Source organism: Takifugu flavidus, chromosome 16 (assembly GCF_003711565.1).
Source record: "Takifugu flavidus isolate HTHZ2018 chromosome 16, ASM371156v2, whole genome shotgun sequence".
NCBI lineage: Eukaryota > Metazoa > Chordata > Actinopteri > Tetraodontiformes > Tetraodontidae > Takifugu > Takifugu flavidus.
Window position 1 is genome coordinate 5,546,425 of NC_079535.1, and position 24,508 is coordinate 5,570,932.

A 24,508-nucleotide genomic window follows, 5' to 3' on the forward strand; every position below is an offset into this window, starting at 1 on the left:
GAAGACGGAAGTGGCAGGTCGGCTACCAGTGGCAACACCTTGCAGCCCCTTGGTGTGATTTATATATATATGTATTTAAAAAAAGACATTTAAAAAAGACTTTAAAAGCGACAATAGTAAAAGATACTAATGGGTCATTCTGGGCGCTTTAAAACCCTTTTGAAGCAAACGTGACAGAGAGTCAAACAAATGCTGACTTGTGCTTGAGGCCGTCTCGGAGCGATGTGCAAGAGCTAACATTTCCCCTTTCGGCCAGCGTGCCGTTATCCCGCAACCTGGAAAAAGTGACTCATTCCAGTGAGAGCGTTTGCTCATGAGGGAACACAGATGGTACAGTTCAATAAAGTGTCACATTCTGTATACAGTATTTCCTCGAAGCAGCGTCCCAGAGCCCAGAAACATCCCCCATCCAGATCCCCGTCCACAAAAGGACCTGCGTAAATCAAAGTGGATGCTCTGAAGTCCATGGTCTCAGGAAATATTTTTCAATACTGGAATTAACTATTTCCACATGCTCCAGCAGATGGTTGATCTGGCCGCCACACTGGGGAAGCGCAAAGCCTGACAAACCGTTACATGATCCTGAGGATATTTCACGAGCTGGGGGCAACAGGAATATCGGAATCTTATTTGCTTTTGAACCATTTTTTGGTAGCACAGATAAAAGGTTATCGATATTTTATGACAAATTCATCACATTTCAACAGCTTGGGTTCTATTTCTTATCCCATATTTGCCTGGACAGTTATATATGATCTGAACATTTATTGGTGTTGCTGACCCAGATATGAGCAAATATGCTTCTGCCCACAACGGCACATCATATAGCTTTGCCATTTTCCCCCCAGAAAATGCTAATGATCAGCTGCTGTGACCCTGAGGGCAAAGACACTGAAGCATGCAAAGACTGTCTGAGAGAATAACCCTGCGACTTAAAAATAAAGACAGAGAGGACGCCAAACCAGTGAGGAGAGGAATTAGAGCTCTGTGGGGAGCGTGGATGACTCAGCACCAGTCCTGCAGAATGTTTCCATACAGTTTCACTTCTGTGTTTGAGTTCCTAGGCTGCAGGCTTCTGTTGGCACTGCTGCAGACGGCAACACTGATGGTAGTCACAACAGCTGCTGGAGGTTTAGTGCATTCTCGAGCATTAACACCTCCTTCGCCTCACATAGCAAGTCTTTGCAACAGGCATGTCTAAACAAGCAATGGCACAATGAAAGCTACTTTCTTTGAATCTCCTGGTATGACTACTATGACGTCCAATACTTCCTGAGAGAATCCTTGCTCTCTTAGTCATATCCTGTGAATTAGGACTTGTTGATCACTAATGCAATGCTATCTAGGCTTGCGTGGCTTAGCTCGGAGAAGCCAAGAGAAGCCTACTTTATTGATGAACATGTTTGCTGTCTTAAACTGGGCATCTACTGTACACAATGAATATAAGATAAAGACAAGTAAGCAAAAGTAAAATCACTCAATGCAAGGATACGGTCTTTAACATGTTACATTTGTGGCATAATTTACAGACAGAACGGAAAGAACTTTATTGGATCAAATGTTTCCATGAAAAAATGGAACAGTACATGCTGAGAAGTCTCTGTGGCGGTGAATGGGAAGCGGAGGCATGTAATTCGCATCCAGGTTCATATGTCCAATTGCCCAAATGCAACACAAGCTGTCAATCATTTTATCTGATCAGAGCCAGCAAATGAAAACACTGGCTGATGCTTTGTTTTTCATAAATACGGAAAAACTAAACCAGATTACCATCTAGTTGTACATTCTGCACATCTGGAATTTTCCTGAAGAAAATATAAACAAGTGGGTTCACTATTTTCCTCCAGATCCCCCAACCTACTCACAGCCCATAATATTACCAAGGTGGTGGTTAGCAGCAAAAATATATCATTAAGATTCAAAATTCTGCTAGCTAATATGAAAAGCCAGGCATATAGTTTATTTTGAAGATTCTATGCTATAAAGGTCATCCTGACACATTAAGGTCTCACCAAGTCTCATTGTTTGATCACCCAGAACACATTAATCATAGTGAAATAATAAAGCTGGTGACCTTTACACCAACCAAGGTGATTTAGCTCAAACAGACAAATATGCTGTCTGAAAAACATAATAATCCAAATCGGGCTATTAGCATTAGCTTCTGGTTATATGGAAAGTTTAAAAAACAACCACACATTTTTGCGTGTGTACTAGTACTAGTTACTCTAAATTATATTCATGTTTCTTTGTTTGCACAGTGTCCTGTCGTCCCTTGAAGAGAGTTTCAATAGCAGGTGTTACCTGCCGTTAAAAAAATCCAGAAAACTATTGTACGTGGAAGGGTGGCACGGTGCGTAATGGGCGGGAGAGTTGATGTTGTGGGAACCTGCTACTGGCCCTCCCTACACGCACATTCACACACTCACACACACACACACTCACACACAGTCAAACAGACGGAGCCACTCTGCTGGAGCTGCAGCAGGGAAAACAAACTCTCCCCACGTCGCCCACAGACCAGCGACCGTCCCCGAACGCGCGGGTGTTCGAAGGAAATGCGCCCGGGCAGCGCGAGCCGGAGGCTGCCGGAAGTGTCCCAAGTGTGAGAGCAGCTGGACGGATTCACGAGCGCTTTTACGGGGGTCCGCACGTGGAACGCGTTTGCTCGCGCCCATCGGTAAGTGACGCGAGCCGCACCGCAGTTTGTTTGATGTTGCGTCGGAACTCTTGCACGCGGGTTTGGCTTGTTGACTGTTGACATTTCTAAGGTAAGAAACAAAAACATGTGTTTTTGCCCACTTTTGGGTCGATAAACACACTCGGGCATCTGTTCAGGTCGGTAAAATTAGCACCGATCTTGCTGGTTGACATGGTGGTTATGAAAGTGAATTTGGGTGTTGTCCAATTTGATTGCCGGCTGCGTTCCGTCTTTTTCCCCCCTTAACGCTCATTTTGCGCCCCACGTTTTACTTTAAAGAATCGTATCACAGTTAAACATCATTTCCAAAGGGAGTATTTCGGCAGAAATAGTGGACCTTAGGTGCTGATCTTCTGGACTGCAGGTGTTGAGACTAATCAATATTAATCAATATTTCAGATTAACCATGAATACATCATTTTGCTCAGAGTTGTCAAGTAGAAGTGCAAGCAAAGCAGGCTGCCCAAATCGAGCAAATTAGAAATTGATTTTCTTATTCAAAACTGTGGCTTTTTTTTTAACTTGGGGAAAAAAAAATCACGAGTTTGGATGGGGCGTGTGTTCATTTTTATCTTAAAAATGACTGCGTGGGAAATGATCTGGCCGACTTTGAGGATCTGCATCGAGCACTTGACACAAATGTCTGACGATCTATCTCTAAAAAACACTCTGCCTCCCAGTGATCTTAAATATTCCACCAGGAATACAATGTTGCTCCTTGTATGCAGGAGTTCTTGCTTTAATTTGCTCCCGCATGCCATGAAAGATAAGCTCATGCCTCCCCCATATTTCAGTGTCCAATTACAGTTATCAAAGTGTCGATTTGGCTCCCTCTCATGTGTGTCCATCAACACCATTTGTTCTCTCCCCGAATAGATGTCAGAAGAGGGACAGTAGTTTCTCTTGTATGTTTGCATTAGTTTTACTGATTATTGTTCTTTTTAAGCGTATTGATTATTAGCACTGTGCTTTAAGCTCACCTTTGTCTGCACATTATGCAAACACATTATGTCTCTACCTTGTGATTTTTTTTCCAGCCATTATGGTTTAAAAAAAGCTATATGTAAGAAGCGAGAGTGCTCTGTGTTTGCTTTCCTGCAGTTTACTCACTAATGTTCAGCTCCGCCCGTGTTTATCACCAGGAGGTGCACAGGTGTAAAGGATAAGCTCACTCGGGGGGCCTGTGGTGTCGCTCATTGATTCATGGTCAGACCCTGTGTCTGTGGTACAAACTAGCCTGAACCAACAGATGACTCCACAAGAAAGCCTTTATGTTTTTGTCCCCTATCAAATGAGAGAGATCTGCTTTTTGCCATCTTTTTTTGGAGAAGAACATTCCAAAGTTGACTGAAAGTCCACATTTTGAGGTGTAAATTTTTGCATGTGGACCTGTGGTAAAGTGTTCTGCATCTGTCGTGCATGTGGATTTGATTCAGATGGAGGGATTTGGACCTGGATAGCGAGGTCAGGCCTCAGACTTGTCCAGAATGGAATATTTTTACCTTCTTGTTTGTTTTCAAGCAGAATTTGGCAACTACTGTGCTTCCTATAAAGTTATTTCAGGCGTAGCGTTTCACATTCCACTGTCCACTCCTTTACAAATATGAAATTTACTGGCTGTTTCTTGCCGACTTTATTGTCTTGTCTTCTGAATTACAATGGGATTTTTTTTCCCTCAATGAACTGAAGATGGGATTCTTTCTGCTTTTGGAACGCAACACTTGTAAAGGATCTGTGACAGAATTATTTGTGTTTTTTCTTTCTTCACCTCCAGAAGTCTTTAATTTGTGGTTTGATGTGCTGTGCTAATCGAAAATAACATTATGATGCATCACAGGCTGAAGAGTTCCCTGAGGTCCCTCCATTATTTCTTTCAAGGCACCATTTGACATATGTGGATGTGGTGTGTTGGACGGCTGAGAATAATCTCCAAATATGCAACCTATGTGGAAAGATGAAGATAAAATGAATATTTTGCAGAGCCATAAGGCAAAATAAAAGGACTCTGTGTGTCAGCTGAAGGAAATGAAATAGCTTCAGGTTAGCGTAATAAGGTCCATCCACCTGTGTCCCCCCCCCTTCTGCAGGGGCACTTTCCCAGGAGCTCTCGAGTGTAGACAACGTGTTGATGAAAAAGAAAAAAAAATCCTGTGGAGCTTACTCAAAGGGCACACTCCAGGGAGTTCCCTGGAGAGCTGTGAGCACAGATCAAGCAGTTTTCCCATAAACACGCTGGGCCAGAGCCGATCAAGAGCCGGTACCTCTGACTGTTTGGCAACGTAGACACTTTTAATGACGTGTTTCTGAATGGGGCTGTGAGGTGAAATGGGCTGTAAAATCCAAGTACATTGTTTTCACTGGTGGAGCAGCTCCTAGGTTCCCCTCTGATACAAGTGCTCGACCGTGCACTGCGAATGTTGCGTAAGACAGCTGAAAGTCAAACCATAAGCTATGTACTGTGGCTGGCTACATTTCACTGCCTGGAGGCTCCTTTCTGCCTCTTTCTTCTTGGCTTTTTCCTTGCATCCCCCATCGCCTCATGCCTCCCGCCTGTCATGCTTCAGTGGGCCACCTGAGGGGGGGGATTTGTGCTCCCCTTTGCATGGTGACAGCTTGCGGGATGTGTGAGGGGCTTCTCCGTTTGCAGAACAGGAGCGACACAGGCTTCAGGGAGGAATCGATCAGTGACTTTTCACGAATTAACCGTGATTTTTCTTCTTTTGTTGTTTGTGCCATCCCATAATTGAGAGTAGGAGTGAACTGGAAAACAAACAAACAAACAAACAGACAAAAGTGGCAGAGCAAGAATAAAAATGTGAACAGTCCATGCTTTGGTTTAGATGTGATGAAATTCCCATTTCCATCTTGAATCCAACAAAAACGGGTTGTCACCATTTTGAATTGGTGTTGAAATGCTTTGAGTTCAGCCAATTCTCTAGGATCGTCATGGAAATGATGTTTAGGGGAGGTAACGTCAAAGGCGTTTTCAATGCTGCACAGTTGAAGCACTTTGGGGTTGGACTGGCACAGGCTCGCAGGCTTTGTTAGAGCCCAGTATGACATGCGTCGCACAAACGAGTCCTACATGGCTTTAACTGATGCCTGAGTCCATTCAGCTTGATTAAATAGGCTTTTTTACACTTAATATTTCATTTTGAGGCCCTTTCTAAGTCTGTTTGTTGAAGTGTTGGGGATGTGGACATCCTCTAGTCCAACCAGAAGCCGATTTACTGTCCTCTCTCCTCCTGCTTGCGCCAGTGAAAGAGCAAAGTGAAAGGAAATGGGTTGTTATTGTATGGTTTATGATGCGCTGTTTGTGTCTTTCTACCTGCTCTCACTGTGAAATCCACAACTCTTGACCTCGTCCTGCAGGTTTTTGCATGTAATGAAAGTTTATGAATCAAATTCCTCCCTCAGCCCGTATATCCGAGCTGGCTCGCCGTCCCTGCTGAATCCTTTGCTGCACGGCTTGCTCTTCCTTACAGTACACTAGTAAATCATTGACTGGTTGAGCGTGACACTTTGGTGCGTGGCGGCCTGTGAGGCATGTGCTTGTGTTCCATGTGTCTCATGTGATTGCAAGTGTGACCCAGAGAATGATTAAACACTGTAGTCTTCCCCAGAGCATTTGGGCCTTGTTGACCTACTTCTTCTTGACTCCATGATGTGTTTTAACCCACAGCCTAGTTTTGACACATCGGCCCCACCGCTGCGTCCCTTCAGTAATTTCCCAGCCACTCAGGAATAAAGTCACTGGTTCACATTGGTTTGCGATAACAAAGCGTAATTGCTGCTCTGCGTCGGTGAGGTGGACCAGCACTGTTAAGAGCTTTACCCAAACTCATTTTTCCTTCAAGCGGTCCCAGATTTAGGGAGAGCATAAGTGCCTAGGGAGATGGAGCATGAAGAGGGGCTGCGATATTGAGAGAGGCAACGATTCTGACGCTGTCGGTGTCATTATAGGAACAAGCGCTGGTATTCAGACATGTGTTCTCCTCTAGTCTGAGGGGAGGACACGGGCTGGACTGCACTCATAAAAGGTTTTAAGGATTTACCTTTTATTAGATGTTATCTCAGGCTTGCACTTTAGCCTTGGTGTCTTTTATTCTATAATGACATTTATTATTCTATAACATGCATTTATGTTGCAATGACTTACCGGGACATGATGTACATACAGTATAATTAAGAAAAAAAAGTTGCAAAATGTTAAATTATCATCTTTCTGCTAAACTCTCACCACACTGCCGAATTAGAGTAATGAATTATTGTTTATGTTTTACCTTTTATAAGTTAATCTCTTCTCTTATGTCCATATTAGGAAGAAATGTTTGCTGACAACTTTGTTGACGGGGCCAAAAACACTATTGAAGTTTTAAGTCACTTGGTTTGTGTTGCCAAGGTTACTAATGTAAACCATTTCAGTTTTCACTTTTAACGAACAAAAACGTGCTTTGTGTGTCCTCTCTACTGTGAACATGTGTTTTTATAGTCCTGTTAATGATAAAAATGATAGTCTGTGTACTTGTGTTAACAGAGTTAATACTATATATGCCTATTATGAGTTATGATCGACTGACATTGTTTATTTTTCTCTTCAGCGAAAAGTGGATCTGGTCCAACACTTCATTTATTTGCCAGCTGATCATTTGGGCCCAGAGTCAACATGAGTGCCAAGTCAGCCATCAGCAAGGAGGTGTTCATACCCCACGATGAGAAGATGCTGGCCGCTGTGCAAGTGAAGAGGAGGACGAAAAAGAAGATACCCTTCCTGGCAACTGGTGGTCAAGGAGACTACATGACCTTTATCTGCCTCTCAGGTCAGTGGACCAACCTCTTCTCTTCTCTCACATCATCTTTAATTTTTTCTCCAAGGCTCACACTAATGAGCATGTTAGCATTTAAAGTGTCAATAACATGAAAGGCTAACTGAATTTACTGTTGGGCTGTAGGTCAATCCTTCTTAAACACATTAGATTTTTGCCTGAAATTGAGCAGCTTTTCTCCAGACAATGAAGGCTTAAATAAATTTGTTTTCCCCATGTTGAAACCCAGCATAGATATTGCTTGTTAATTGAATTATCCATGCTTATCATTCACTGGCAAAATAGCTACTGCTCATTAGTTCCAGTATCCACCCTGAATGCTAATGAAGATCTGTGACATTTCTTAATCTCAAGTCTTTTTAATGGCTGTGGCAGATCGCACCATATAGATTCAGGCTGCCGAATATCAGTTTAACAGGACAAAATTAAAACATTTTGTTATTTTATTATTGTCATGTTCTTGCTAATATTCACCAGAAGGAGAGGCTGTTTTGTACTGTAGCCAAAACTGTACAAAACTACACTACCAAGTCATGAGTGCAAAACCGTGTTGTGCCCTAGCACATTAGAGACACAAGGGCTGCTGTGTGTGACTCCCAGAGTTGGCCCTGTACATAACTGTGAAAGTGTTGTATGTGTTTAAGGACGTGGGAGTGGGCGGGGGGTTGCTGACAATCTCCCGGTTGCAGCGGCGGATAGCTGAGGCCTGAGGGCCGTACAGTGGCAGAGTTATGTAATGTGGTGTATGTCACAGCCAAAGGAAGCCTACAGTATGAGGAGCCACGCTGTACGGAGAGCCAGGAGCTCTCTACTTTAAAACCGAGCAGAGTAAAACACCAGCTCATTACTGCTGCTCTAGTTCCACAATCGTATGCCTTAAACCATTTGTACTATTGAAAAGAGTGCAAGAGAGTCATGGTAGTTTCAGCAAATATACTGTACCTCTTTATCAAAAATGGACTACCGGATGTTTCTTATGTGGCCATTGTTTGTAATGTTTAGTGCCATTTTGACTGGAATGTAAAATGGACGTTATGCAACTGACCTTGCGATGACGGCTGTCCCTATGAACCGCTGAGTTTCCCAGTTCAAAGTTCAGCTTTAAGGTATGTCAGTGAAACAAGGCCTCGAGGACCAAGGTACTGCTGCGTATCAGACAGGTGTTATCTAATATTTCTGATGTCTGGATGTGAGCAGTCACTGATTAAAAATAGAAACAATAAACAAAACTGTGACAACCCTCTGTTTTCATTGAGAGGCACAAAGATCAAATGTTGCCTGTAGTTTTTATCTGACATTGTGCGACTTTTGTGACCTGTAGATGTCCTTTGCTATGCATGCGTGTTCACCCAGTGGTGGCTGTTAAAGCTCTCCCAGCAGCATCAGGGGTCAGGATGATGCATGAGTGTGTGCAGGAGCAAAGCCAGACGTGAACTGGGTTGGACAGGGAGATTTTCCTTTGATCGCTGTACTCCATGCGGTGCGTTTATGGCTCGACCCCGGGTGTAAAACGCCGCAGGGCCCACGGAATATTTGGCTGGTGTGATGTGAACCACTTGAGCTAGACAAGACACTGTGAAGGTCACGTGAGTAACCTATTGGTCTACATTGTTTTCATTCCAGGAAAATGGAAACATGTTGGATATTTCCCACAGGAACAGGCCGATCATGGCACCATTTGCTTGAGGTTGCTGCTTATTTGCCCTGTTTGTTCCTGCCATATTTACAATTTTCAGTTTGCGCACGTTCAAAATTTGGAATGATGAATTACTGAAAGTTGCGGTGACTTAAGACATTTGGGATGAAGACCTGCCAGTCCGGTGCTGATGGCAATCCTGACGTCAGATTGCGCAACATGGCTTTGGTGAACAGATGTAGCAAGCTGGGGGAGGCAGGATCGATCTGCACACAAGGTTGTTGTTATTGTTGTTTGAAATGAAAAGTGGATTTTAGGCACCTAAGGGATGAGTCGCAGTCAAAAAAAACAGCAACTTCGGAAACATGCTGTTCTGCTTTAACCAGCTGGTGTCACATTACGCACAGCAGCAGATGTTGCTCCATTATCTAGAATATGGATGTATATTCAAACCTGGAATGAAAGCCAGACATAAACCAGAGTTTGAAGTTTATCTGACACTAGAATGCACACATGCACTAATCTAAATGCTGGGGGTGGGAAGAATCCTGTAACGGCTTCTTGATACCGTTACGTTTGCGGTTTCTCCAGCTCCTTCTCTTTGCACATCATCTTTGTGAGCTCTCAAGGTATCCAACTTTTTAAACATGTCTGACAGTCTGAGCAAATGTTGGTTACCGAGGATTATTGAAGGAGTGCGCGTGTGTGTGTGTGTGTGTGTGTGTGTGTGTGTGTGTGTGTGTGTGTGTGTGTGTGTGTGTGTGTGTGTGTGTGTGTGTGTGTGTGTGTGTGTGTGTGTGTGAGAGAGAGAGCCCTGTCTGTCTTTATCTCCACTAATTAGGGCTTTTTCAGCAGCAGCTCCGTCCTTTTCTCTGCCAGACGGCTCTTGAAAACATGAAGCATCTTCATCACTCATACTCTCCCTTTCTTATCACGTCTGCTCCCTCTTCAACCCCCCCTCCTCCAGTCTCCCGGCCAACACGAGGATCCTTTTGGAAGCCAAAAAGGTTTGAGATGCCGAGTGACCTGAGCTTCCCCTACAGGAGCTAAGAGGGTGGATCTAGAAGACACCGCAACAAACAAAAGTTTCCATTTCTTATTCAAACTTGTTGTTTTCCCTGTAAAGAAGGTATAGGTGTCCTGTCCTCCTCCTGCTGACTCAGAGTAAACACAGAGCAGGTGGAGGGATACGGATGAAAGGCACAGGTGTACTCAGGCATGCCTGCTGCATAAAGAAACCTCCAGTGTCGGTCGGCCGGCTTGTGTGTGAGAGAACAGGCTCATGTGGGAAATCAGTCCATGCCCCAGCGCCTCTGACAGCTCTCTTTACTATCCAGCCAGACCTGTCCATCATCCCCTCTCCACCTGCTTCTCCAACAATACTTCATCCCAGCTGCTGGGGCTCCTGCCTGTTTGTATCCTGACTGCCGTTGTTTCATTGACACGCTGGTCGTCAGTGGTTGCTGATTTCCCTCAACTCTAATCCACTCTTTCGCACCCTCATTAGTTTTTCGGTCTATAGCTTCAGCCGCAATCTCTTAAGACTCTATGGAACTTTGAGGAAATTTGTTTTCGCATCCAATCGTAACAGAAATGCCGTTATAGCAGCTACCCACCAGGAGAATGCCCCTGAGAACTATTTGACTTTTTTTTTTGGCTGCATTTGCACCACCAATAGAAATTAAAGTAATGCGAGTCAGCCTGAAGGCGACTTCACCTGGTGCTTCTACCTGCTGTTTTCATCTTTAAATTATTCCCCTTGATCATTCTCTTTCCACTCGACGGTAAAATCTGAAATTGGACAATAACTCCTTTTTTTTTTCTTATATAAATGGCTGTTTTGTGTTCGCAGCACAATCTATGTGGTGCTGCTCAATCGTTACTGGGTCCCTGGGCACTGCTTATTATAACAGACTTTTAAATTTGATATGCACTGAGCCGACATACAGTATCAGTGCTGTTCACAGTATAAACTTGCCAAGTTCAGGACAGGAAGTGGCTGTAAGAAGGCTGATAATATCACAATACAAATCGGGGGATTTGGGGGATTTCAGGGGTCCTGGCATCCAGTAGTCTTAAATTCTAATTGCAAACAATTTCCATTAATCTGCAGGACTTATTTTTTCCTGGCTTAGAAGAGTCTTCAGAGGTTAACGTGCATGACAGAACCATGACTGTTAGATTTTGTTTTTTCTGGCTTGTGACCTAAACCTCTTTAGAAACAAGTGGAAAACACGCTGTTGTCTTTTACAGTGGATGCAACATTAGTAAGAAAGAGACATAAATTATGTTGAGACTGTATTTCCAAGTCTGAAACTATTGTGTGGAACCAAAATTCTTCATTCTGCAGCAATATTTTTTTTTCTTTTCCAATCTCCTGTCAGGGTTTATTGTGGTTAAGTACATTTCCATTGCCTGTGTGTTGGTGTGTACCTTGCCCTTTTCTGCCAAAATGTGTTGTGCAATCTTATTTCGTTTCCTGAGCATTTTTTTTCCATTTTTCATCTCTGTCTTTGCTCACAGGGAGTTTGTCTCTGTATCTCTTGTTAGCTCCATGCAGCCCTGCGCTGTGAGGCTAATAAAGCTCTGAGCGGTGCGACTGCGTCCGGGCCAGCACAAATACAAAAAGCTGCCAGACTGGAAAGTTTGCACATTAACCCTAAGGACTGCTCTGCCTTGTTTGAAAACTTTAAATATAACTGAGGTGCTCCTTTGTGTATCAGCATGGACCCTGGATCTCTAATATGGACATTATTTGAAACTTTACTGGCTGAGAATGTCGGTGAGAGTGAAGCCAAAGTCAAGCTTTTGATGAAGTCGGGAAAAGTCTCATTACCTGTTAAAGACCTCTTCGCTGCCCCTGTCCAAGACGGAAGAAGGCTGTTGGAAAAGCATTAGCCTTATAGTAGGGAGCTCAGCTGGATTAATATCATCATATATAATGAATTCAGTGTCATATCTGAGTCCTAGTTGTAAAACTGCTGAGCCTGATGATTTTTCTATCATTTCAAGGCTGCCCGTATTGATTTTGAGGCTCTTAGATTTGCTGAGTCAGCGCCTCTGAAGTTAACTCTATCAGTCTCTTTAAAGGGAGAATACATCATCCACAGTCCAAACTGGAGACGGATGCTGCTTTCCATTAAATCTAAATCTAACTAACTGGGTAGCTGAGCTGCCGAGATCTTTCTAATGCAATGGTAACCATTTAGAACATTTCAACAAACACTATCGTATAAAAAGCCTCTCAGTCATCACATGTTGAAGTTTCCTTCCTGTTGTTTCTTTAGATAAATGTGCATAAACGTGTACGCGAGTGGAAAAGCCTGGCAGTGATTTCTGTTCATCACTGGGTTAGTTCTATGATTTCTATGGTTGTACTTGTTTGAGAATCATTTGAGTTCTTTATATCCACTTCCAAGCCATCAGAACATCAATAATCCGATCTACATTGTGTCTCTTGAGAGGTTCTTCTCAACACATGACAACTTTTTGATGTTGAATCCTGCTTATTTTACCCTTCTAGTGTTTTTATACGGATCTGTCAGAGTTAATGCAGTGGAGATGTTTTTGTAAAGGATACTGATGCTAAAACTAGCCTGTATGGTAATAAAGGTAGCTGACTCTTACTGATTAGATTTGTCTTTTGTGGAGGGACAGTTAATTAATCAGTTCTTTATTTCCACATTTTTATCAGATTCTACCTTCATACGTGTTGTCCTGCCACGATGCCAACTCCAACACCTTAAATTGCTAGTTTGGATGCGTCGGATAGAATTCAACCCAGGATTATGCAGCTGGGGACATTTTCAATCCTTCCTCCAAACGTATATGTGAATCATCCCATGTGCGTTTTGGCAGATCAGGCCATGAGACCCGGAGCAGACGGGACTGAATACAGTGAGCTTAAGTAAACAGGCCCCGTTGAGCACATCAGACATTATTCTGGAGAGACGCGTAGAGGACGCCAGGTTGTGGTGATCAGATAAAAGCTAGCCTGTTGAGATTAAAATAAACGACTTTATTGGACAAAGGCATTGTGGGTTGCCAGAAACAAATCCAGGCAGCACCGGTTTCCTGTCTGACTCAGCTCAGCCAGTTTAAAAAAAGCATTTTTCTCTTAAGTCTTTGGAAGGAGGACCAGTTGTTTCCACTTGTTTCACCAAAGCTAAACGTTTGACAGAATCTTCATAGTCTGAAGACATCTCCAGGGCAATTCCACAACAGAAAACTGCTGGGTGTGATTAAATGTGTATTCTATGCATTATTAACATCATACAGTATCTATATGTTGACACATGGGATGGAAATCTGGCTCAAATATTCTCTTTGACTTGTTCAGTATGAAAGATTTTCTCTCGGTCAGTGACCTTAAATCAGTAAGACAGTGAGGGTCTCAATCATGTTTAAAGGGCAGAAACCCATGCAGCAGGAGAGCCGGCGGTGGTGCTCAGAGGTGGAGATCACCGCAGCCTCGTATCAGTTCAGTCCTTGTGATCATATCTCTGGAATGCTTTGAGGGCCGTTCTTCAAACATGAGACCACCGTGAGTCTGTGACGCTCGGCCCCGTCTCCCTCTGCTGCCCCTGAACTCTGCAAGCTGAAACGGTATGCCCCCCCCCCTCCCCACTAAAATGCAGGACGTAGGTGTCCATACTGGTGCTGTCTGTTAAACAAAACTGAATTAACCTTTTAGAGATTTTCCCTTTTCTTTAGAATGACTTCATCCAGCTGCTGAGAGCTCATAGCACGTGCCCATAAATGTATCTGTTGTTCTAAAACAGCTTTTATCTATGTTCACTCCTTTTAATTGCTCCGCTCCCTTCTCTCCTTTATTTACTGGAAGACCTTTGGACTTCTCTTTGTTAGATGAAATATTTGTTACATGTAACATCTGTTTGTCTTCATCTCCTACATCTCCTCCAGGCTGTACTTCCTCATCTGGCTTATTATCTCTAGTAAAGAAGGACTAAGCTCAGAATTTCAGGCTAAGGAAGACAAATAACAGCCTCCCTTCCAGGGTCCATCACATGAGCCAGGAAACTGTTATCTCTGATTATTTACATGCTTATGTTTATAACATGTTCATTTTCTGTCTGGCACAATGTACATTATAATATATAGAGCAGCCTTATATTGATATTTATGCGAAGTCTTCAGGTTGGAAGCAATTATTGCTAATACTGTAATGTGATTAATGAGCATGCTTTTTTTAAAAAAAAACCTTATCAAGGGTTGACAGATAAATAATTATATGATCTATGATGCCTTTTCTTGCATCTGCATGTTGGTATTGTGCCATCAGGGGGTTCTTTATAGTGTTTTTGTGGCTGGGGAGCCAAGGTTACTTAACCTAAGAAAGCAGCGCTCCACTTTCCCTTTGGCTTGGCTGCATCTTGCATGTCAATAAAACTATGGTGGTGGCCAAAATGAACAGTATGCTCAACTATTACAGTGTCATCTGAGCTCCAGTTACTGTTGAGACCAATGTGCTCCACTAAAAATCCCCCAGATTTCAGCCTTTTCCTTCACAGATATTGACCTGAAGAACCCGTGGCTTTTCTTTTCTGTGCTTGCACTTTTTCAAGCGAACTGGTTTCCTTATGCTTGTTGATAATCAGGTCGGCAAATGAATAATAAGTTCGTGAGGTGCAAATCGGAGTCTCCCGCAGAGCGATGAAACCAAGGCTTTCTCCACCCTGTATTTTTCCTGGATCGGTCTGTGAAGAAATAGACAGTTTGCGATGCGATCTCTTCTAACCTTGTTTGACCTCTGTAGTCCTGGATCGATCAGTTTTACTGGAGAAAATAAAAGTTCCTAAATAAAGGGCCTATTAGTTGTTGTGCAATGAGCTTTTTCCTGTATTGATTTGCTTTGCAGTCGGGATCATGACACAAAGCAGGAGCAAACGGAGGTTGGTGGGCATTTAGAACATCCAACCTAGATCTTTCCATGTCTAGATCAGAAGCTAGCAGCACATTTTATAAAGTGATTTCTGCATCATTCTTTTCACTTTCTTCACCAGAACAAACTTGGTTCTGCTTCTTACATCTAGCCAGACAGTTTCCCCAGTTCTGAACCGGTTGCTTTGTTATGGCTATAGAAAGTAAAGAACTGCATCTATTCCAGCATCGTCAACTTCAACCGTTTTGTTGTTTGACAGTTTATCGCGTCTCCAGTGTTTCTGCTTCAAATATGACACTTACTTTGCATTTTCAGGTTTTTAATTTGTAGAAAATGTAGATTTCTCCCTATTTTGTTATTGCAATAAGCCCAAAAGTATTGAGTCAGGGTTGTTTTTGCCCCTCCCCTTCTTCTGGATTTGATATTTTACGGTGTTTCTTTGGTTAGGCAGGTGAGTTTGGGATTAGGAGTTCTACTTTATTAAATTTCTCATGCACAGCAGGCTCTTGGGACCAGAGACAGCAGCTTTATAGTCTTTTCTAATATGGGCATTCTTATTGTTGGAATATAAATTCAACAATGTAGGTTATTTGTAGCCCACACACACCACCTATATCCTCTAACCTTGCTCATAGTGCCACTCTTGCCCCAGCCTAGTGTGCCTGTGAGTGGCATGCGTATTAATTGTGGTAATGAAGGTCACCCAGAGGAGCTGTTGGAGTCCTCCTCTGTATCTACAACAGACCTGGTTGGGAAGTTGCTGCCTGTTGGGAACCTCACTAGGCCCCAGAAAAACACCATATGTTCCTCACCCACCAGTTCACCTCTCTCTCAGCGAGGAACTCTGAGACGTCAGCCACGGGCGACACATCCATGGAACTTTAGGTGCGCGTTGTAGAGTGACGTCTGCCCCCAAAATCGTATCTCTTTGCGCTCCCGTTTCCTCTCCCATGTGTCTGGCTGTTGTCTTTGACTGCAAATCTGGGGTTGTAAATGTGAGCCTTGTGCTGTATGACAAGTTCATTTTAGATTTTTAACAAAGAAAAAGCAGCCTGGTGTCAGCAGGGCGACAAAGCACCTCTACAAAGATTTTTCATCCTTTAATCCCTCCTTCCTCCATGTACAAATGGACAAATCTTGTTAATCCGCAGCTGCATGGATTTGCCCAGCAGCCGTGTTTTGGCAACCTGATGCATCCCATCAATAGTAAAATTGTTCACTTGTATGCATTAATGCACTTAAGCGCTTGAGTAATTTCATACTTCCTGTGACCAGATGGCAACGTTGCTAATAAATCAAATCTGATTGTGACATAAAAGGTGTAGGGTCTATGCATTTTTAATCTATTGCATTTAAAAGAAGTGTATAATCTCACAGCAGGAGCTCAGGAGAGCAGCAGGCCCTTGGCAAACTTTTATCATCAGGATTTAAAGGTTAAAGAGGATGTAGACTGCTGCGATGGCATCTCGGCCTCACCAGGCAGCGGCGTGGCTGAACAATCTGGTGACAGCAGACTGCAGGGACTCTGGAGCTCCACCGTTAAGACTTCCTCTGTCAGCCAATGGGTGGGCTGGGCTCTGGTATTTCACAATAAAAGCATGGCTCCACACCTCGTCGTGCTCCCTGACAGTCCCGTATAGCTGCACACTGTGACTGGTGGGGCGCCGGGAGGAGAGAAGATGTGTGATGTGCTACAGATCCGAAAGTCCTGCAGAAAAATGGTTGTTTTCCTGATTCTGTCAGGAGTGGAGATAAATACCAGGTTCGTTTCTGTCCCTGCCTGAGAAGAGATTAGCTCGTATTGGGACTTTCCAAAGATGGGAGCACTTGTTTCGGGTTGAATTGTTTTGGACAGGCTTTTGCTGGTAAAGCCAATTTATCTTTCTGTCCAGAAAGGCACCATGACCCAGATTAGATATATCAATGGCTGCAAATGAAGCTATTATCTTTGTCTGAGTTTCATGGTCATTACTGTCTGTGCTGAGCTTCAGTTCTGATTTGTTGCACTCATGAGCCATGTTATTGCATACTGCGAACATTAAAAAGAGTCTGCTGCCTTAATCTCTGTATAGCTGACATGCAGCCAGACAATGGAAATTTACCTCATTCATTATCTAGTGTGTCTAGTTTATTCTCATAACATCAAAAAGTCAAATCTTTGCTCAAACCTCGATAATTCAATGCATAAATGTGTTGCTAGTGTGCAGCTTTGTATTCCAAAGGTCAGGTCATCCAGCCTTTCCTGTAGCCCCATTGTAATAAGCTGGGAATGTTTCACGCTGCTTTGACGTAGCTAGGACTAATGGGTTTACAACAAGGGCAGAGGCTACAGGAGATCCCTGGCTCAATACACCGTTTATCAAGTTAGGAATTATTTTGGGGGATTTCCATCCCCTAAAGTTGCTGTTTGGACCAGGATCCTTGTGAGCTACATCTGAAAATGAGTTTCAGTGATCTGATACAAGTACTGCAACACACACTGGCCTTACATCACGATTACCATATATTATAACCATAATAACTCATCATGGAGATGAAATCAACCAGGCTGCGAAGATTTAATTGCTACGATAATCATTTTAATATTCACCACTCTGGATTGTACTGAAGCTGGAGGTAGACAGCTGTTGAGGAGCCTGCAGCAGATTTCGAAGACCGATGGACTCTTTCTCCAGCTGTTCCTCATCCATCCTTCCTCTTTTTGACAGTCCATCTATCATCCACCTCAAAATGCCGCAGACATTACAGTCAGTGCTTTTGCAGGCATCCATATGCATGAAGCATACATTTGCAGGTCATCAGATGGAGATCTTTTAAAATCCCAAGGAATCACATGTTATGTGTGACCTTTATTAACAATGGCAGTATTAAATGAATGTTGCCTCATGAGAACTTATTCTTTTCCAGGCTGTATAGGATATTTACGGGAAAAGACATTCTGAACATTCCCCACCCCCAGTCCTCCCAGTACACTTGAATCCACTCAGTGTGGAGCAGAAACAACAAGAACATTTTTTTGGTCTCCATCTAATAAAAAAACAAACAGTATATCAAAGATGAAAAAACAAAGGGCCCTGCGGCATCGTACACAGAGCACTCGTTTTCATCGCTGTTTCAGAAACCCAGATCTTTACGCTGAAATCCACCGTTACAGCCACATCCATTAAACTCGTTGCCTCTTTATGGCGTTCCCAAATGCAACAAACATTAAAAACAAGCCTCTTCTGGAGGTCCACAGCAGCTCCACAGGCGTTTCATGCAGAATGCTGCAGGTTTTTGTAATTTTACATTTTTAAGAGATTTCTATTGCAGGCGCTTGAGTTTATGTCATCTTGAACAAGTAAGTGTTGAGGAATGCATTTTATTAGGACTGTTTGCAATACCAGCACGTGCTGGTGTGTGATAATATCCAGATTAGGTTGTTATGAAGTCTTTTTTTTCACTAGGCAGTCAGCACAGTCATTTACTGTCTTTATCCAGCAGGTTCAATCTAGTTGTAGTGGCTGAATTTACCTTGTGTTGTTGGAAACTAACTTTTAACTTCCATTTTAATACAGGAACTGACCTGTCCCACAGATCTGAAACTCATCAAACATGACTGAAACCTCTCCCACACATGTGAAAATTGTCCCACAGGTTTGCAGTAGCAAGAGAACCACAGGTTCCTTCTGTATGATTAAATATTTCCTGGTATCTGTGGGATGTGGCTCTGGGGAATGTCTGCTATGTAAGCTGAGGCCTGAGCGTGAATAGCTGCGATATTAAGTGGTCCGAGGAGCTCCGGGTGATCGATGACTATTGGGGGTTGTAATGTGGAACACAGGCCACACCTTGTGCTGTCCTCGTGAACGTGTGCAGCAGCAGGGGCCAGGATTTTGAACATTTTGATCTGCTGATGGGATTGTTTTTTTCATGTTTTTGTGGTCTTGATCTCACTTCAGACTTGCAGGATGACAAAGTTGCCTATCCTTTGTAGTTAGCGAGATTTGAAACCATGCTTTCTCTGTTCCTGATAAAAAAAAGAGTGCAGGAAAGATCAGAAAACACATTTACAGTCTTGGACTCTGGTGAATTTTGCTCTGTTCTGGATTAAAATTAGTAACGAGGCAACAAACTCAACTCAAAATATGCCATTAATCACTTTGTTTCTCTCCCTTGTTAATGACTTTCTCCCAGACTTTATTAATTAGCTGTCGAGTTGTAAACTACAGCACCAACATCAAGAGAAGTTTTTAAAAAAATAATATACGATCATTTTCGTCCTTAATGAATGTGGTTATTGGGTAAAAATATTGCTGTAATAATTCAGTTATATAGCGAGTTATAATATGAATCTAAATGTTGCCATTTTGTTCTTGTCAGCAGTGGTAAATGGTTAATTTAGACTTGGAAGCCACACCTCCCTTTGGGTTAATCATAGAAAATGCTGAGAAGAAAGAAAAATGCACAAGATGTAATTTGTCTTAGTCGACGTTGCATGTCCAACGTGTGTGTATGGACATGCAGGATCCCAGTACTGGCGTCATATTACCATACACGTTTGTGTTCCCATGTTACACTTCAGAGGGTTTTTGCATTCAATTTCAGTTTAATTAATCTAAAGGATATTCAGGGTTGAAATGCTGTTGAAATAGTAAATTCCTTAAGACCTCCTGACTCTTCTGGAGCCATGTTCGATGCAGAGTTGAAGTGCAGATGATTGATCAAGTCTCTGGAACCCTTCTAATGAGCCATCCTTGGGTGAGCGTTTTAATTGAATGGATATAAGATTTGACTTGGTGCAAAAGGCAGCCATGTTCTCAGAGCCCAAAAGGTTCTTTAAGGCAGCTCAGATGAACAGGATGACTTATAAACCCCCCCGAAAGACTCAAACTAGCTACCAACGTGATTCTCATATTCAGTCAGGGTTAATGAAATGCTAATTTTCAACAATAATTCCTTATTTCCTGGTCTTGTTGCTGTGTTGTGCTGTTAAAAGCGTTGCACAATCACTCAGTGAAGATTTACAGCTGTCAGAAATATAACTGTTTTCCTCTCTTTTGTAAATTCCACCCTTTGCTTTGACGGAATGAAGCTTTTCGCTGCTTGTTCTAAATCGCAATATATGCAATACTTTGGTGTGTTGAGTGCTTGTACACAGCAGCCACTGTTCCACTCATGAATAGACTATAGGCGCCTTTGTTTGTGATGCTGCTGGTGGAACCGGTGCCGCGGTTCGCTCAGTGACAGCTTCTTTCTGACAATAACGGCGAGTTCCAGTTGCAGCGGGGAGGTGGGGGGGCATGTTAAAATAGACCTGTAGTTACAGGCAGAGAAAAGTGGCAGAACGTGTTCTCAGATGGCCAGTTCAATAACAAGTGGCAATACAATAAGAGAGCTGGGAACCGTGCACTTTGAACGGTGCAATTCCAAGACAATGCCCTCATTACCAGCATATTAAAAGCTTTTATTTAATGTTTTGTCTGCACTGTGTTGTTTTTCCTCTGCGAATGCCGATTCATCTTTTCATTAAAACTTACACATGCCGTTAGTTTTTTTTCCCTGTCGTTATTAGAGCATAAATACTAAGGATTTCAGCTTCTTTTGCACATGAATATTGCATATATTTCATACTCACCTGATTATAGTCATGCATTGACAGCAGTCAGACCTCATGTTGCAGCTTGCTTTTTCTTGGGAACCCTACTTGGTGCCAGCTGCAGCTTCTCCGGTGTCTTCTGGACCGTGGAAGGAGGGAAAACTTTCTGAGAGTCAGATCGAGGCAATGCAACACTCAAAACAGAAGACAGTTGGCAATTACTGTCCTCGTACTCATTCTATCCCCGTGTGGTTAGTCTAATCCTCAGTGTCTGTTGATAATTTCCCTTCCAGTGTTATGATTATTGATGCGTTATCGTGTTCATTCATTCCGATGACTCAAAAGAGTGTGTGACCGGTTGTGGTAATAATTCTTCGAGGGAAAGCTGATATTCGGAATGTTTGCTTTGCAGAGTCTGCAGCACACGATTGCTGCAGTTCCCTTCGCAGCGCGCCTGCATAGCCAAACACAACATGTGACCGATCCACTGCAGGAAGTAGCGCATGTCAGCATCAGCGCATGAGAAAGCAGCAGAGCAGGAACCCCAGCGTGGTCTTCCTCTGATATCTCACATGGAAACAAAGGATTTTGCATCCTCTCTGTGCTTTGTGGTCGTTTCCTTGTTCCCAGGCTTTTACGGAAGGGTTGTTCAAGAAGGCGATCCACTTCGTACTGTAAATGAGGAGCGCCCTGTGACACTTGTTAACACATGCATGATGTAACTGGTGTGAAACAAACCTCAATTTTATAATAACATACATGTCAGAATTAATTGGATTTCTTTGCATTGACAGCAATTTCAATTTTGGAGAGAACAAATTAAGGGTCTACTTCAGTGGAAGGTGTCGGTGAGCCCCCCCCCACACACTTCAATAAAGCTCCTCTAACCTTCATTAATTGTTTAGCATAGGAAGACCCAGGCAATCTGGGTGTCAACAGCTACAAGTGAAATTGATTTGAGAGAATCAAAGTTTGCAAAGGCGTCTCGCAGTTTGATTAAGACCTTAATGTTGATGTTCGGTCGACTTGATCTCCAGATTAGGATGCATTTTAGCATAGCATCAGTCAAAGGCATATTAAGAGGTGAGAACTAGCCAACTCATTAACATATTAGCTCCCAGTGTGGGACTTGATGCAGTTCTCGTGTGTTTCATGTCAATTCTCTGCCGTCTTGCAGCTGTTGATCTATTTCTGGAGTCGGGACGATTGTTTTCAAGGCGCCTGATGCCTGGTTGATTTAGACACGTCAGTATGGTAACGCAGGAACATGCCACTCTCATGTTCAGCCTTGCGGCTTACTGATATTAATAATCACCCTTTTATTGTTTTAAATCTATTATAAGTATGTGCAGTCACTACAATTATTATTTTACATTCATGTAAATATTTATACCTCCATGAGTTCATGTTGGTTTATAGTTTTTTTGTTTTCTCTGCAACTGAAGGTCAAGGTCACACACTCAACACAGCTTCTTGTAATCCAGTTTATTCATATCATATACAGAGACGTTTGTGACCTCAAAATCATACTTATTGGTGCGACTAGTTTTAGTTGCTCACCTTGACAGACATCCCAAGGACAAATTCACTATACTTGTGAGGTCAGAAACAGGTTAATTTGAGATGTGTAATAGAACCCTGCCAAGATGATCTCGTCTCAGTTAAATCAAAAAACACACTATAAACTTCAATAGTACACTGTTTAAATATATCTTTTTTTGTGGAGTCCTCAAAACGGCACCCTCAAAGCAAGAGAGAAGGTGTCAGCAGGGTAATTTAAAAGCACTTTCCTACAGTGGAGTGAACAGTGCGAACTAGTGCAACAAATTAAGAAAATAATCATTATTCCTGACTCCCGACTGCTCAGCTCATCGCTTTATTAGCTTCAGCCGTCACCCACTTTATGAAATTTCCTGGTTTCTGGAGCTTCCATTAGCTTTCAGCGTGACCCCAGACCTGGTCGGATCAGTCTCATCTATCATGCTTGTGACTTTGTAAGAGGGCAGAAAAATACATCAAATAAAAGAAAACTGTTGGACCACCTGTCCTGAAGCTGCCCGACACTCGGATCAGCACCTCGGCTATCGGCTGCAGCTGTTCAAACTGATGAACAAAGAAAGATCCAAACATCTCTCCCTTCTGGAGCGTTTGCTTACCGACTACTGTTAATCCAGCCCAGCCTTTATTTTCTGAATCATTCCCGAGGACGGGAGTGGGAGGCCATTCACAGGGCTTCCTGAAAAAGGCAAATACTACTTTGTTTCGATTTGGAAGAAGGAAAACGGCGCACGACAGCAGTGGACGTGACCCAGCTCTGTGCTGCTGAGACAATGGAAAATGTGGTTGAGATGGGAAACAAGAATTAATGCTCAGCAGTGCATTCCAGGCCCGTGCCTGGAATGTGAGCTTCAGCCTGTAAAGACGTGCTGTTCAGCTCAGGAAGGCAGATCTTGACGGGAAAACTTTGGCTGCACATCTTTAATATTTGTTTGCATTGCAAATGAAATCATGAGCAGAAATTGTGCTTTTATTTCCACAGTAACGAATAAGAAGCCCGCCCACGTTTCCCTCACTAAGGTGAAGCAGTTCCAAGGATCTTCTTCCTTCGCCAAAAGGTCACAGTGGACGCTTGATCAGCTGCGGCAGGTCAACGGCATCGATCCCAACAAAGTAATGAGCCTCCTTATTCCCTTTGCTCACTGTTTGTGCAGCCCAGAGATGTTTTGGGGTGAATTTAAGCACTTCTGTTTGGGTCTTCTCTCCCAGGACTGTCCAGAATTCGACCTGATGTTTGAAAACGCGTTTGACCAGTGGAGCGCTGGTTCATCTGGGGACAAGTGCACCTTCATCCAGATTCTCCACCACACCTGCCAGCGCTACTGCTCAGCACGGAAGCCAGAGTTCATCAACTGCCAGTCCAAACTGCTGGGGGGTAAGATGGTTGCTCCACTTTAACCCAGCGTGATGACAACAGATCAGAACGTTGTGTTCCTGTCACATTCTGAGGTGTCACCGTCAGCTGGTTTCAAGCAGAACGTACCTCTGATATGTGCCTGGCTCATTATTTGTTTGAATAAATGTTTCCTGCAATTAATAATGTCCCTGAAAACAACAGCAAGAGCTTTAACAGCTAACTAGAAACCTGAGTGTTGCCCTCTAACCTTTGCTTTTGAAATGATTGGACAATCTGTAGCCCACCAAGCAAAAGTGTATCCAATTCCCAAATGTCTAGGCGTTGTTTTCCGGAAACTGCGTAGTTGGTCATTTCCTGCCTGAAAATGGCATCTGTTGTGACAGTGGTCTCAGGAGTGAAGGACTGTACAGCATTTAATCTGATATTGATCTGTACACCTCCGCATCTCCTTAAGCACATTCAGTCTGTTTTATCAGGAGTTATTCATGGAAGCTCATGTAAGTCCTGCGGGTCATCCATCAACCAAACAAGACTAAATCACGAAGCATCCGTGTCTAACAACAACTGTTAACTTTGGAATCTTCTCTAATTAGTAAACATTAATGCTTCTGGTGTGTGCTCTTTGACCTCCTCCCACCTCAAAAACACATATAGTTAACTCTCTAAGTGACCTCAGGCATATCTGTATTGATGTGTGCATTTGTGTGTAGGTGGATTGTGGTGCTGTGGTCCCACAAGAACCCTCAACCCAGCGTTCTCTGGCTCACACAGCCTCCAGTAGAGAAAGAAACGGCCCTTAAAGCGTGATGTTCTGCTGTGTTTCAACAGGCAGATATGTTAGAGTCAGGTGATCACCCTTTGCTTAATTTGCTTAGAGTGGGAGAGCCGATTGGCCTTATCTGCCCTAGATTATTTTAACTGGTGTAAAAGCACCTGGTACCAATGTGCTCC

General features: G+C 43.0%; 1 protein-coding gene across 3 annotated transcripts in view; it reads left to right on the top strand.

Annotated features, from left to right (window-relative positions):
- Positions 1-2,411: 2,411 nt before the first annotated feature.
- Positions 2,412-24,508, top strand: part of stxbp6 (syntaxin binding protein 6 (amisyn)) — a 29,941-nt gene continuing 7,844 nt past the window's right edge. For 2 of the 3 annotated variants that reach the window (XM_057059086.1, XM_057059088.1), the window contains exons 1-4: positions 2,412-2,680; positions 7,303-7,521; positions 23,183-23,313; positions 23,410-23,575. In XM_057059086.1, coding sequence (XP_056915066.1) covers positions 7,368-7,521; positions 23,183-23,313; positions 23,410-23,575 — 451 coding nt within the window. In that variant the 5' untranslated portion in view covers positions 2,412-2,680; positions 7,303-7,367. Of the gene's footprint in view, positions 2,772-7,302; positions 7,522-23,182; positions 23,314-23,409; positions 23,576-24,508 lie in introns of all 3 variants that reach the window. The other variant, XM_057059087.1, reaches the window with a different exon arrangement.